General features: G+C 33.8%; 1 protein-coding gene across 33 annotated transcripts in view; it reads right to left on the bottom strand.

The window, feature by feature from the left end:
• LCORL (ligand dependent nuclear receptor corepressor like) overlaps positions 1–16,840 on the bottom strand; it is a 172,932-nt gene that overhangs the window by 120,151 nt on the left and 35,941 nt on the right. For 28 of the 33 annotated variants that reach the window (XR_014082971.1, XR_014082972.1, XR_014082965.1 and 25 more), the window contains one exon: positions 3,638–3,703. The exons of 2 other annotated variants lie outside the window; for them this stretch is intronic. Coding sequence is in view for 12 of the 31 variants with exons in the window: in XM_081593319.1 (XP_081449445.1) it covers positions 3,638–3,703 (66 nt within the window). In the remaining 19 variants the exon portion in view is untranslated. Of the gene's footprint in view, positions 1–2,389; positions 2,515–3,637; positions 3,704–16,840 lie in introns of all 33 variants that reach the window. 3 more of the 33 variants (XM_081593402.1, XM_081593412.1, XM_081593443.1) reach the window with 1 other exon arrangement.

Genomic DNA, 16,840 nt, shown 5'->3' with positions numbered 1-16,840 from the left:
GGCCAACATGCAATCACTTGCATACCTCTGATACAATTTCTCTTTGAAATGTGGGCACAGCAAGAGAAAAACCAATGGGATCAATCAGCCACTTTACACATGCCTACTGTACTCTTCTATTAGTAAATGTCCATAGTCAGGGCAAGTAAATCAGACAATCTTACATATGAAAGAAACTAGTTTCCTGGTAAGACATGAGAAAGGACTGACTAAGGCAGAAAACAAGGGTGAATTTCTGCTTAGAAGTCATGTGACGGCAGAACAAGTGAGTTTTGGGTTGGTAAAAGAGAGGCATAGAATATAGGGAACTTTTCAGGGGGTTCATAAAAATTCACAATGTTCAAAGTTTCTTTGGAGACTTGACTCCAAAAAGCAGTAACAGTTATGTTTTCCTCAAAAGGACAAAAAGTTGTGAGAAGAAATAAAAGAAGACAAAGTTAGAACTTCTGTTTTCAATAAATTAAAAATTAGGAACACTTAAAAGCTTCTTTCAAAACCATTCAATTTGGAAGCAACTCTCAACAGATTTCAAGAATTAAAATATGAACTCCTCAAAATATGAATATATATGATAAAAACTTTTAAATTAAAAACACACTGTATACCAGAGCTGACTTTTAAGTTAGCAGAATGAAATTTAGAACACATTTTTCCACAAAATAGTAGCAAATTGGCAATGCAGTCTATTTAACTTAAATGTATTAACAAACTAAAAATACTATGCATTTAATTTTATAATAAAAAATAATTTAGAGTAATATATAAGGATCCCATGCTAACCAATAAATCTGATAACTGTGTTTTGGACAGTGAGTAACAAAGGTTCAGATTTCCAATGGTTTAGATAAAAACATACACTCATCTAATATGTCTCCTGAATATAGATTTATATAACGAGAAATATCTACACTTGGCTTGGTAATCCTAACATCTAAATATTAAGCCATTTTAAACAATGATAATAACAAAGAAAGCAAACATTTAAGAAGAGGATAAGAGAAAAGCTGGAGATGTCTATAGTGGATAGCTTCCACAAACCTTTTCAAAGGCTCTTCTACACTTTGATAGCATGTTGTAACTTTCCTTCAAGATATAATATGGCTGTCTTTCTTTACCCTTGCACACATATAGATTTATTACTATAATTAGTATCATCCCTCTTAAGTGTGCAACTTTGATTACAAGCCTTTTAAAAAAAAATTTCAAACATGCAAAGAAAAGAAGGAAGATTTTACCTAAGAAACTTGAAAGAAAGAACACTTAGGATGAAAAAGGGCAACTTCAATATGTGCCTGTGTTTGAGAAAAAGACTGAGTTCCACAGCTTAGTTAATTTTATAAATCCTGCCATCAAAAAAAGCACAAAAGAGGATATAAAGTACAAGATCAACCAGAATTAAAAGAAAAAATGGGATGAATACAAGCAACAGGTATAATTCACTAAATTAATTATCACAGATATACGATATAATATTTTTCTGCCATTAAGAATGATGATACAGAACTTCATATATCTAAATGATATATTAGTGAACAAAATCAGTAAACACAAAAACCTATACACACTGTACACACAATATGTACTACTTTAATAGAAGAATAATTACATCTAAACATATATTTTAAATTTATATAAAAATGTTAAAGTTTATCTATGGGGTTGTGGAACTAAGTAATATTTTATTTCAGAACAAAATCAGTAAACACAAAAACCTATACACACTGTACACACAATATGTACTACTTTAATAGAAGAATAATTACATCTAAACATATATTTTAAATTTATATAAAAATGTTAAAGTTTATCTATGGGGTTGTGGAACTAAGTAATATTTTATTTCAGATTTATTTGTATTTTCTAGTTTGTAAAAATGAACATGTGTTACTTGTACACAAAGGAAATACTAGTTTAAAAACAAAATACAAGACTTTTATTTCATTAGGACATTCTGCCCTTTATATACTAAACAACTAATTTCTGAAGGAACATAAATATATGCCTATATAATTATATAAAGATAAATGAAATTTGGGGAAGCAAGATACTTAAGAGTTACAAGTTGCATCTTGGGTTATCAGTAGGCAATTAAGAATAATGGTGTTTCTGATCTGAATGAGGACAGCAGGTTTAAAAAGAAAGGTTGAAGAAATACCAAGCATATGTTAAATACTTGTTTTTTTTAGATTTTTTTCCTTTCTTCATTTATATGCTCAGAAAAATAAGTGAAAATAAAGCCAGTTTTGCTTATAAATATATCAGGTAAAAATATTTAATGCAGTATTAAACTATGATAAATGAAATAAGAAATGAAAAAAGATAGAAAAAGATTTTAGCCATAAGAACGATAAAACACTAGAACAATAACAAAAAACACTAGAACAGGCACCTTTTCGAGTCTTCATCCTAAAAGTCATGTTCTGCATGGATATCATTCATCTGACTGAACATGGGTGGTTGGCACAAATGGTCTTTGATATAGATTTCAGCTCTATGATTCATAACTCAATTATTCTGCTCAACATTAATAAATGAGAGAGAGAGAGACAATGAGTGGAAACTTTTGATTGCTCCTAACATCACTATCTCTGCTGCTGCTGCTAAGTCGCTTCAGTCGTGTCCGATTCTGTGCGACCCCATAGACAGCAGCCCACCAGGCTCCGCCATCCCTGAGATTCTCCAGGCAAGAATACTGGAGTGGGTTGCCATTTCCTTCTCCAGTGCATGAAAGGGAAAGGTGAAAGTGAAGTCGCTCAGTTGTGTCCGACTCTTAGCGACCCCATGGACTGTAGCCTACCAGGCTCCTTCGTCCATGGGGTTTTCCAAGCAAGAGTACTGGAGTGGGGTGCCATTGCCTTCTCCGATCACTATCTCTACCTCAACTCAAAAGATTTATTTGGACAAAATACCTTGGGTCTTTGTAGAATGGGAAGTACCAGGAGAATAGAAGGTAACAGAGTTAGCATATACAACTGAACAGGTAAGAGATTGAGAAAGAATTGTATCAAAACCAAAGAAGAAAGTCTACACTAACATTGCCCATTTTGTGAATGAGCTATACTATAAAATTTCAATGTCTACAAAAATGTCCTCTCCTAATGCTCTGTTTCCAAGCAAGAAATAAAAAAAACTAAACTATATCACAGCAGTTATAGCATAGATCAACATTTTCTACCAGGATTTATGCTAAAGTGTTTGGAAGAGGAGGCTGTAATAAACAACAAATAGTATTAAAACTCTGGATACACACAGCAGGATATCTCAGAGTGACAATATGAGTTCTAGGCTGCCTATATTGTAAGTAATAAGAGATATTTATTTAACTGAACCCCTTTGAGTCCTCTTTAAGAATAAGTCAGGGAATATAATGTTTAAAATAACAAAAGTTAAATTTTATCATTAAGCTAAAAACCAAGCTTTGCTTTCTATTTTGTACTAAAATAGTGTACTAAAGTTATAATATTAATAATATTATGTAATAACAGAAATAATATTTGGATCATTTATTTTTAAACTATTTTCTAATTAAACAAGATCACAAATTCATTTTAATAAAAAGCTAGTATAAAACAACTATTTTTCACTTGTAAAATGAACTGAAGATTAAAATTTTTAAATAGAATTTAAGAAGTATTACCTTCAAATAAACTGAGGTCTCTTCGTAGCCGTGGTCCATAAAGCCCTTCTAAAATACTCTCAAAACCTGTGTTATTAAAGAGAGAAGAGTATATTAGCTACTAAAAAAGCTTACCCATACACTCTACGTGAGAGTGAGTGTGTGTGTGTGTGTGTGTGTGTGTGTGTGTGTGTGTGTGAACGCGCACATGCTCAGTTGCATCTGATTCTGTGACCCCATGGACAGTAGCCTGCCAGACTCCTCTGTCCATGGAATTTTCCAGGCAAGAATACTAGAGTGAGTTGCCATTTCCTACTCCAGGGGATCTTTATGACCTAGGGATCAAACCCATGTCTCTTGTGTCTCCTGCACTGGCAGGTGGATTCTTTACCACTGTGCCACCTGGGAAGCCACACTCTATATGAATCTGATAATTTTAATACACTATGAGGTGTCATTTTCCCTTTAGATGAATTAAGCTGAACTGGGAATATACAAAACATAGTAAAAAGTCACACAAGGACTACCAGGAATTATGATTGTAAAAAATATATATATATAAATATTCAAATGTAAATATTCACTTCTAAAACAAGTAAACTTCTTTGTCATTTTGAAACATTCCCAGGTTAAAATAATGGGCAGGTTTGTTTTACAATGACTTGGTAGAGAGGAAAAGAATAATTGGAAAAGACATGTATTACAATCCTGTTTATATTGGTTACAAAAAAAGTTAACTTTTTAAATAGTATCTTTAACTTCAATTTTAAAAATGAGTAAATGAGGGTCAACAGGGAGAAATTCTTGCAATTTCTAACAATTTAAACCTACTTACAAAAAATAAAACAATTCTGCCTTGTTTTAAGGAAAAAGTTTAAACCTACAATTTAAATTCTTACAATTTAAACCTACTTGCAAAAATTAAAAAACAATTTTTCCTTGTTTTAAGGGAAAAAATTACTGAAAATCTTATTAACAAAACTCTAGTTCATGAATCCACAGAGTATACTACTTTCTGGATATACTAATGTTAAGGTTTTATAATTTTCTTTTTGAAGTCTGTATCATATTCAGTATTAAGAAGGTTACTGACAAACTATAAAACATCCAGAGGAAAATGGCAAGGATGGCAAAGTAACTGGGAAAACAAGAAAAGGAACTACTTTAAGGATGCTTAAATTATGAAGGAAAAAAACTAAACGCAGCAGTATAGACCTGAAAAATGAACTATAAAGTAGATTTTCTATGCAGTTACTTTTAAACTATAAAAACAGTAGAAATATTTCTATAGGAATGTTTCATAAATCATAAAATGCTTTTAAAAAACAAAAACCTCTATAATCAAGATGCATGTTAAAATCAATGTTAGTCAAAAAGTGACAACATTGTTTAATTTAGTAGACTATGAAGAAACGATGCATCTTAGAACTAATCTCTTAAATTTTACCAAGTAAGGTAGCTACCATGATACTTGGTAAATACATACTTCAGTAAAATTTCTGTGAAATGATTCAGAGCTAGTTCCCACAGTGGAAACTTCAGGTAGAAAAGTTAATGAACTCCCAGCAGAGAATGCTTTCAAGAATGCTTACAGAAAAGACTTATTATTAGACAAAGATTCAGATGAAACAAGCCCCTAATCTCTATTAACAAGATATTCATTTTCTGTGATCAATTTACTCCAAAAGTAATACTGCAAACAACTACTTTAGGATACTATTCTGTGGTATTTTGGATAAACCATATAGGCCCTCCCTAGATAAGCATACTAAATTTAAACAATGAATATTTCCTAGATTTAAGTCTGAAAAGAAAGCAAACAGGGACTTACATTCTTGTTCTACTGGGTTTCTCATCTCTTCAATAAATAAGACCAAGGTCTTACATACAGCCTGCTAAGATTTATTCATGCTGCATAGCATTGGTACTAAATTAAATGATTCCTTTAGTTAAAAAGTTTTGTTTTTCGTGGGCTTATAGAAACACAAATGATGTTTGTATATTGACTTTGAATCTGAAGACATTGCTAAACTCTAATTATAATAATTTATCTGGAAATGTTCTTCAGTTCAGTTGCTCAGCCGTGTCTGACTCTTTGTGACCCCATGGACTGCAGCACGCCAGGCCTCCCTGTCCATCACCAACTCCCGGAGTTTACTCAAACTCATGTCCATTGAGTCGGTGATGCCATCCAACCAGCTCATCCTCTGTCGTCCCCTTCTCCTCCTGCCTTCAATCCTTCCCAGCATCAGAGTCTTTTCAAATGAGTCAGTTCTTCACATCAGGTAGCCAAAGTATTGGAGTTTCAGCTTCAACATCAGCCCTTCCGATGAACATTCAGGACTGATTTCCTTTAGGATGGGCTGGTTTGGTCTCCTTGCAGTCCAAGGGACTCTCAAGAGTCTTCTCCAACACCACAGTTTAAAAGCATCAATTCTTCGGCTCTCAGCTTTCTTTACAGTCCAGCTCTCACATCCATACATGACTACTGCTCTATATACACAAATATATCATCTATAGATAACAGTAGGTTTTATTTTCCTTTTTAATCCTTATAGGTTTCTTGTTTCTGGCTCTTGCTTCACTGTCTTATCTAGGACCTCAATATGATGTTGAAAACTGGTGGTGGCAGTGAGCATTGTTGACTTACACCCATCCTAAATGGGAAAGCATTCCAAGTTTTATTATTAATAAGTATGTTTGCTGTTTTAAGAGAAATACTGCTTATCACACTAAGGAAGTTCATTCTATGTCTAGCTTGCTAGGAGGGTTTTCCTGCCATGCAATGATACTGAATTTTATCAAATCAATCAATTAGTTTATATCTGATTTACAATATTGTATTCCAGGTATACAACACAGTAATTCAATATTTTTATAGGCTACACTCCTTACAAAGCTATTATAAAATACTGACTATATTCCTTGTGCCGTAGATTACAATCCTGTAACTTATTTATTTCATACCTAGTAGTTTGTACCTCTCAATCTCTTTTACATACTTTGCCCATTCTTTCACTCCTCTTACCTCTGGTAACTAGTAGTTTGTCCTATCTGTAAGTCTGTTTCTGTTTTGCTATATCTATCAATTTGTTTTAGTTTTTAGATTTCATTTATAAGTGAAAAGATACAGTATTTGTCTTGCTCAGTCTGATTCATTTCACAAACCACAATACCTTCTAAGTCCATCCACCTTGTCACAAATGACAAAATTTCTTTCTTTCTCATTTTTTACAGGTGAGTACCAAATTTGACTTTACCTATAGATGGTAAAGAATCTGCCTACAATGCGGGAGACCCACGTTCGATCCCTGGGTCAGGAAGATCCCCTGTAGAAGGGAATGGCAACTCACTCCAGTATTCTTGCCTGAAGAATTTGATGAACAGAGGAGCCTGGCGGGCTAGTCCATAGGGTTGCGAAGAGTTGGACACAACTGAGAAACTAACACTTTCACTTTCCATATTAAATTCTTAAAATCTATGACTTCCATGGTAGCTCAGACAGTAAAGAATCTGCCTGCAATGTATGCGATTTGGGTTTGATTCCTGGGTCAGGAAGATCCCCTGGAGAAGCGAATAGCAACCCACTCCAGTATTCTTGCCTGAAGAATTTCATGGACAAAGGAGCCTTGTAGGCTACAGTCCATGGGGTGGCAGAGAGTTGGACACAACTGAGTAAATAACACTTTCACTTTTCACCAAATTTATTTTTAATTTATTGAAATAATCATGACATTCTTCTTTCTTAAATCTCTTAGTAATATAGTGATACAGTGAATTACATTGAATAAAACTCCCATTCCTGGGAAAATCCAACATTATCATGAGATATATTTGCTGGGTTTCTTGATTAGCCTTTTCAAATTTTGGCATCTATGGTCACTAATGAGACTTGTCTGTAAATTTCCTTTGTACTTGTTCAAGTATTTATATCAATGTTATGCTACCCTCATAAAATGAGTGGCAATGTCCTTTCTTTTCCTCTTCTCTGGGAAAATATTAAGAAATACAGGATGCCTTGCTTGAACATTTAAAACAATATACCAGGGATGCCAACTGGGAATAAAGTCTTTCTGAAGCACTTACCACTGATCAAATTTATTTCAACCTTAAAGCTGGGGTCCCCAAACCCTGGGCAATGGACCTCTACCAGTTCATGGCCTGTTAGGAACCAGGCCACACAGCAGGAGGTGAGTGGTCGGGTGGGTGAGTGAGCAAACCCTCATCTGTATTTATAGCTGTTATCCATCACTCACATTATCAACTGAGCTCAGGAAAACAAGCTCAGGGCTCCCACTGATTCTGCATTATGGTGAGCTGTATAATTATTTCATTATATAGCACAATGCAACAACAGAAATAAAGTGCACAATAAATGTAATTCACTTAATCATTCTGAAACCATTCACTCCACCCCAGCCCTATCCATGGAAAAATTGTCTTCCATGAAATGGGTCCCTGGTGCCAGAAAGGCTGGGGACAGCTGTGTTAAAGGACTAGTCACAAATTCTATTTCTTACATTAGTCATAGTTTTCTGGGAACTTGCCTATTTCAACTATATTTTCCAATTTATTTGCGTAAGATATTTCCTCATATGTTTCTATCTTAATGTCAACAGTATTGGCAGTCATGTTCTTTTTGCTTCTCATTCCACATGTTGGTTACTTATTTTTCTTTTTCTTCAGCTGAGCTCATTAAAAGTTTCTTTTTAATATTTAAAAAGAATTCTTTTTTGATTCCTTGATCTTCTCTATTGCACGTTTGTTTTCTTACCCATTAATTCCTGTCTCTGTTTTTATTTCCTTCTCCCCTTTATTTTATTTTGCTCTTATTTTTTCTTCTTGAAATGGATTTTAGCTAATAACTTTCAGCCTTTTTCTCTAACATATGCATTTAAAGTTGTTGATTTCCATCTAATAAGCTGCATTCTGCAACTTTTAGTATGTCATACTTTTTCATCATTCAATCTAAATATTTCCTAATGTCCATTATGACTTTCTTTTAGATTTCCAAATATACAGTGTACCATTTTTATAGATATCTAACTTAATTATACTGTAGTAAAAGAAAATCTCCAACATGATTTCCATCCTTTGAAATTTTCTAAGACTGTTTTTATGGTCAACACGTAATTTTTGAAAATTCTCTACATATGCTTGAAAAGAATGTATATTCTAAAACTGTTGGATGCAGCATTGTGCTCTTTAATCAACCTTATCCAGTTTTGGGTTTTCACGCCTGTTTTTTTCTATCAATTGTTGAGAAAAGTAAGTACAATCTTCTATGAAATTGTGGCTTTGTCTATTTCTTTTGTATTTTTTCAAAATTCTGCTTTACAAGTTTTTGAGGCTATGTTATAAAGTGCTTATAATTTTATAATTGTTATATCATCCTGGTGAACAGAACTTTATATAATTATGAAGCAAACCTTTTTATTTCTAGTAATGATTTTTGCATTTGACTACACGGCCTTTTTATACACTTATAAAACATTTTTGTCTCCCTAATGTCTTTTTCAATTATTTCTTTACAACGTTTCTGTATCATTAAATAACATGTAATTTCTGTTTTTTTAAAATACTATGACATTTTGCCAAAATTCAGTAATTTAAAAAGTTTATATCTGAGTTTAAATTCCTTATCTGTTTTTGTTCTATTGTATCAAGCTTCTATTTTTCACCTTTCTTGCAAACTTTGGAATTTACTGAATATTTATCACTTAATTTTCTTTTTCCTCTATCAGTATGAAAATTATGCCTTCTATTTTTATTCATTTTTATGTTATCCCAGAAATTAGGATATAGATCTAACATTAATCAGATCCTTACTCACCCTTCCATGACTTAGACCTCCTTCCAATTTATGCTATTGCTCTATATATTTCACTAAACATTATGTTCTTTTATGTTTGCACACACATTTACCACTGTCCCTGCTCTTCATTACTTATCATATCTCAGAGTACTGATCTAGGAATATTTTCCCTCTGCCTTAAGTACCTCCTTTACTGAATACCTGTTGTTAATACCTTTCCTAAGACTCCCATTAAAAGTATCTAAGTTGTTCTCACAATATACTTCAATATACTTTCATGCTGCTCTCTCTCCCTCCTATATTTTACTTTTCTTTCTCTTTTCTTAACTGCATTTGGTTAATTTCTTCTACTATGTATATATATTCCACTTCACAAATTCCATCTATTGCACAATCAACTGACAAACACATCTTCTGATTTTTTTACAGTCAATTTTATAGAGATAAAATTGTCATACAATACTATGCACTAATTTTTAAAACTAAAGTTCAATAAATTTTGATAAATGTATACTCTCATTTAACTAAAAACATAACTAAGCACAGAATATTTCTATCAACTCAAATAGTATCTTTGTGCCATCTGAGTAAATTTTCTGGAACAACCTAAAGCCCAAAGAAACACTAACCTATTTTCTGTCATTATACATTAGACCTGTCTTTTCTATAGCTGTATATAAATGGAATCAGAGCATATAGTGTTTTGGGTCTAGCTTCTTTTGCTCAGCAACGTGTTAATGAGATTTATCCATGCTGCTGCATATATTAACAGTACTTTTACTTTCTATGGATATAGGACAACTTGTTTATTAAGTCTCATGTTGATGGACATTTGAGTGTTTGAAACTCTTTGTGAATAAACATTATCATTTCTCTTGAATAAAATGTTATTTCTGGGCTGAGTGGTAAGATTGTTTTGGTTGTTAATACTTTAAGGAACTGAACAGCTGTTTTGCAAAACAGCTGTATTCTTTGACATTCCCACCAGTAATATGTGAGAGATTCAGTTGCACCACATCCTTATCAACATATAGCACTGTCAATCTTTCTAACTTTAGCCACTTTAATAAATATGTATGGGTGTATAATTGTGGTTGTAATTTGCAATTTCTTGATGAATAATGATGTTAAGCATTCTTTCTATAGAAATGTCTTTATTTTGTTATGGCAACAGAGTTATACTTGCTTCATAAAGCAAGCTGGGAAATGAGCCACCCTTTTCTATTTTCTGAGTTTGTATAGAGTAGTATCTATTCACCAACCGGAAACCAGACCTGGAGTTTCTTTTCAGCAAAGTTTTACATTATGAATGCTGTTTTCTAATTCAACAGAAACCTCTTCAAGTTATGTATTTCTTAATTGATCAGTTTTGGCTGTTTGTATCTTACAAGTTATAATATTTGTCTAAAACTGTTCAAAAGATTTTTATACTACTCTTTTAGTGTCTGTACAATCTGCAGTGATATCCTGCTTTCATTCTCCGTATCAGTTTAATTACCTGCTCTGCTTTTTTATTGATCACTCTGGCCAAAATTTTAGCAATTTTACTGATTTCTTCAAAATACCACTTGTGGTTTCAATAATTTTATTGTCCATCTTTCTCTATATCATTTTATTCTGCCCTACCTTTATTATATTCTTCCCTATAATTATTTTTTGCTTCATTAACTTTGCACTTATCTTTCTAGGTTATTAAGGTAAAAGCTTAAAACACTGATAAGTGACTTTTATCCTTTTCTAATAAAAGCATCTGAAACTATACATTTCTCCTTACTCACTACTTTAAATCAATCTCATAAACTCTGATAAATTATCTTTTCATTTTCATTCAGTTAAAAATGTTTGTAATTTCGTTTATGGTGCCTTATGTGCACAGGTTATATCATGTGTTGTTTAATTTCTAAATATTCGGGAATTTTCCAGAAATCTGTTACTGAATCCAAACTGAATTCCTTGTGTTCATGAAAGATGCTTTGTTAGGTAACAATCACTTTAAACTTATTGAGACTTGATTTCCAGGTAGCATATGATATACTATGTTGGTGAATATTCCATGAACACTTGAAAAGAATGTGTATTTGTCGTTGTTGGGGGGAATGTACTATAAATGTCATTTAGGCCCAGCTGACAAAATGTTCTTTAAGTTTTCTATATTTCTATCGGTTTTCTGTCTAATCTTTCTCCTTTAAGTTCTATCAGTTTTTATGTCATATATTTTGAATCTCTGATATTAGATGCATATTTTTTTAACATTACGTCTCCTTTGTGAATTGACTTCATCATTATTATAAAATGCTCCTCTTTATCCTTGTTCTAAACTCCTGTAAGAGCTTTTGCACACCAAAGAAAACCATAAAGCGGACTAAAAGACAACCCTCAAAATGGGAGAAAATATTTGCAAACAAGGCAACTGACAAAGGATTAATCTCCAAAGTATACAAACAGCTCATGCAACTCAATATAAAAAAGAAAAACAACCAATCAAAAAACGGGTTCAGTTCAGTTCAGTTCAGTCGCTCAGTCATGTCCGACTCTTTGCGACCCCATGAATCGCAGCACGCCAGGCCTCCCAGTCCATCACCAACTCCTGGAGTTTACCCAAACTCATGTCCATCAAGTCAGTGATGCCACCCAGCCATCTCATCCTCTGTTGTCCCCTTCTCCTCCTGCCCCCAAACCTTCCCAGCATCAGGGTCTTTTCCAATGAGTCAACTCTTCACATGAGGTGGCCAAAGTATTGGAGTTTCAGCTTCAACATCAGTCCTTCCAATGAACACCCAGGACTGACTCCCTTTAGGATGGACTGGTTGGATCTCCTTGCAGTTCAAGGAACTCTCAAGAGTCTTCTCCAACACCACAGTTCAAAAGCATCAATTCTTCGGCGCTCAGCTTTCTTCATAAGTCCAATTCTCACATCCATACATGACTACTGGAAAAACCATAGCCTTGACTAGACGGACCTTTGTTAGCAAAGTAATATCTCTGCTTTTTAATATGCTATCTACATTGGTCATAACTTTCCTTCCAAGGAGTAAGCGTCTTTTAATTTCATGGCTGCAATCACCATCTGCGGTGATTTTGGAGCCCAGAAAAATAAAATCTGACACTGTTTCTGCTGTTTTCCCATCTATTTCACATGAAGTGATGGGACCAGATGCCATGATCTTAGTTTTCTGAATGTTGAGCTTTAAGCCAACTTTTTCACTCTCCTCTTTCACTTTCATCAAGAGGCTCTTTAGTTCTTCTTCACTTTCTGCCATAAGGGTGGTGTCATCTGCATATCTGAGGTTATTGATATTTCTCCTGGCAATCTTGATTCCAGCTTGTGCTTCTTGGGTAGAAGACCTAAATAGACATTTCTTCAAAGCAGACATATAGATGGTCAACAAACACATGAAACAATGTTCAACATAGCTCATTATTAGAGAAATGCAAACCAAAACTACCATCAGGTATCATCTCAGTGTCTGTGATGTTTATTTATGTTGTAGCACGTATTATTACTTCACACCACATTTGTACATCCATGTGATAGCTGATGGACTGTTTTCACTTTTTTGGCTTATTGTCAGTAATGCTGCTATGTACATTTGTGGACAAATATTTTCATTTCTATTGGGTAGGTACACAGAGAAATGAAATTTCTAGGCTATATGGTATTTTTATGTTTAACATTTTAGGAAACTACCAAACTGTTTTGCAAAGTACCTAGACCATGTTACACTCCCACTAGTAATTTATCGAGTCTTACCACTTGTCTTTTCAATTATAGCCATTTTGGTTGAGTATGAAGTAGTATCTCATTTTCCTAGTGACTAATGTTATTGAACATCTTATTATGTGCTTATTGGAGTAGAAAATGGTGACCCACTCCAGTATTTTTGCCTGAAAAATTCCATGGACAGAGGAGCCTGGTGGGCTACAGTCCACAGGGTCACAAAGAGGGAGACACGACTGAGCATGCACACTGTATTATTGGTAATTCACATATGTTTTTCAGTAAACTGTGTATTCAAATCCTTTGCTTGTTTTTTTTTTAAGTATTTATTTGGCTGCACATTCTAGTACCCAGACCAGGTATCGAATCTATGTCCCCTGAATTTGAAGTATAGAATCTCAACCACTGGATCAGAGAAGTATCTGCTTAGTTTTTAGTTGGGGTCATTTGCCTTTTCATTATTGAGCTACAAAAGCTCATATGGATATAGGGTCCTTATCAGATATATGATCTATCTGCAAATATTTTCTACAAGTCAGTGGGTTGTCTTTTCCCTTTCATAATGATGTCTTCTGAAGCACAAAGGTTTGCAACTTTGAGTCCAATTTGTCAATCTTTTCTGTGTGTATCTGTTTTTTGGCTCCCCATTATTTGTCTACTCCTAATACCACAATGTGTTAAGGATTACTATTTGATGATTTTAAAAAATATTCTTAATATCACTCAATGACTTTCTTAACGAAGGTTCAACATATTGGCGCTACTCTTGTTTATAGTTTCTATGGTCAACTAAAAATGTCAACTCAAAAAAAAAAACAACAAACTTGTTTCTTTTTGGTATATGGATATAGCCAAATTATATCCAGTAAACTTATTATACTCTTCTGATAGTTTTAATAATATACCTATGGATTCTCTTATATTATTAGATACAAATGCCTATAGAAAACTACAACTGTAAGTTCTTTCAAATCACTGTGCTTCCCCACTCTTTAATTTTATTATTTGCCTGAGGCCTCCACTTAACGTTAAACAGAACTGGAAACACCCTACATACACAGGAAGAAAGATGAGAATTACAGCATGCTTCACATCCAAAACTCTGCAACACAGAAGACAATGGAATGACACCTTTAAAGTGCTGAAACTATCAACCCAGAATTTGGTACTTAACAAAAATATCCTTCAAAAATAAAGGTGAAATAAAAACCTTTCAGACAGACAAAAACTGAGAGATTACCAGAAGACCTGCACTACAAGAAATGTGAAAGAAAATTCTTCAGGCAGAAGAATATGTTACAATCCAGACATTTGGATCTACAGAAAGAAATGAAGATTCCCCCAAAAGGATAAAGATGAAAAGAAATGTAAAAGAAAATTTTCCATTTGGGAGGACCAAGTCAAACTTGAAAGCTTTTGCCTAGCAAATCACAAACAAAATGCAAAGACAACTTATAGAGTGAAAGAAAATATTTGCAAATGATGTGACTGACAAGGGCTTAATTTCCGAAATATAAAAACAACTCATACAACTTAACAACAAAAGAACTAAAACCCTATCAAAAAATGAGCAGGAGACCTAAACTGACAATTCTTCAAAGAAGACATACAAATGGCCAACACAACCCGGAAAGTTGTGTATGCTGCATCTTGGCAGGTGCTTTAGCATCTTCAAAAGTCAGTTTTTCTAGGCTGATTCAGTGAGGTTCATAAATGTATTGTTTGGTTTATAGTTCCAAGTCAACTGATTTTCCTGATTAGTGGTAACATAGAGCAATGCTAAAAAGAAACTTTGCTAAGAAAGAGATCTAGTAAAGGAACTAATATTTCCATAATCCAAACTCTTAACTACTTACATTTTTGGGAGGAAAAAACAAAAACTAAGTGGCCATTTTAATTACTTAAACCATGTTTCCCCTTTGGGGCTAAACCTTATATGGTGTTCTATCAGAATTTCTCCTTTTTTTCAATATCAGTTCAGTTCAGTCACTCAGTCGTGTCCGACTCTTTGCGACCCCATGAACCACAGCATGCCAGGCCTCCCTGTCCATCACCAATCCTGGAGTCTACCCAAACCCATGTCCATTGAGTCGATGATGCCATCCAACCATCTCATCCTCTGTCGTCCCCTTCTCCTCCTGCCCTCAATCTTTCCCAGTGTCAGGGTCTTTTCAAATGAGTCAGCTCTTCACATCAGGTGGCCAAAGTATTGGAGTTTCAGCTTCAACATCAGTCCTTCCAATGAATATTCAGGACTGATTTTCTTGAGGATGGAATGGTTGGATCTCCTTGCAGTCCAAGGGACTGTCAAGAGTGTTCTCCAACACCACAATTCAAAAGCATCAATTCTTCTGCGCTCAGCTTTCTTTATTGTCCAACTCTCACATCCATATATGAGCACTGGAAAAAACCATAGCCCTGACTTTTTCAATATATAAACATCATTTTTCATCCTATAATACAGGTTGCCTTAACAAATGCATATTAGCTGAAAGAATTTCAGTTTAAAAAAAAAAGAAAAAAAACATGAAAGACAGTATGGAGATTCCTTAAAAAACTACAAGTTGAGCAACCATATGATCCAGCAATCCTACTCCTGGACATATATCTGAGCAAGTTGAGAATGCAGTTTGAAAAGATACATGCACCCCGATGTTCACAGCAGTACTATTTAAAACATCCAAGACATGGCAAGCAACTTATGTGTATCAACAGATGAATGGGTAAAGATGTGGTATACACACACACAGGAATAAACAATAAAATATTGCCATTTGCAGTACATGGATGGACCTCGAGACAATCATAAGCAAGTCCGATGAGAAAGATAAATACCACATGGTATCACTTAAATATGGTATCTTAAAAATAATACAAATAAGTTTATTTACAAAACAGAAACAGACTCAAAGACATAGAAAACAAACTTATGGTAAGGGGAAAGGGGGAGGGATATATTAGGAGTATGAGATAAAGAGAAACATACTACTATGTATAAAATAAACAGTGAGGATTTACTGTATAGTACAGGGAACCATATTCAATATCTTGGAATAATCTATAATGGAAAAGAATCTGAATATATACATAAACACACACACATATACACACATCTGAATCACTTTGCTGTACACTTGAAATTAGCACAATAATGTAAATCAACTATACTTTAATCTTTAAAAAGATAGTTTCCCAGTTTTAATTGCTCTAAAAGATAACTGACCAAAGTGAAAATAGTAGCAATACTGGTTAACAACATATGTAAAATTTTTGCAAATAACATATTTGATAAAGAATATATATATAGAAAATATAAAGAACTCTTGAGAAAACCCCTCAAATATTTTTTAAAAAGGGTAACAGACACATCACCAAAGAAGACAAAGGGATGGCAAATTAGCATATGAAAGGTACGTATTTATCATTGATATGCAAATTAAAAACCTAACAAATCATCAGTACATACCTACCAGAATGTAGGTATCATGTGGCTAATATCACATGCTAGTAAGGATGCACAGCAACTGGATTTCTTATAAACTACAGGATGGAATGCCAAGTGGCACAACTACTTTGGAAAACAATTTGACAGTTTCTAGTAAGCTAAACACATACTACCACATGATCCAACAATCTCACTGCTAGATATTTAACCAACAGAAATGAAAACTATGTTCATACAAAAACCTGT

Source organism: Giraffa tippelskirchi, chromosome 1, assembly GCF_054371585.1.
Source record: "Giraffa tippelskirchi isolate mGirTip1 chromosome 1, T2T-mGirTip1v1.2.pri, whole genome shotgun sequence".
NCBI classification, from domain to species: Eukaryota; Metazoa; Chordata; class Mammalia; order Artiodactyla; family Giraffidae; genus Giraffa; species Giraffa tippelskirchi.
Note: the sequence above shows the minus strand (reverse complement) of the source record. Positions and strands in the feature narration are given on the sequence as shown.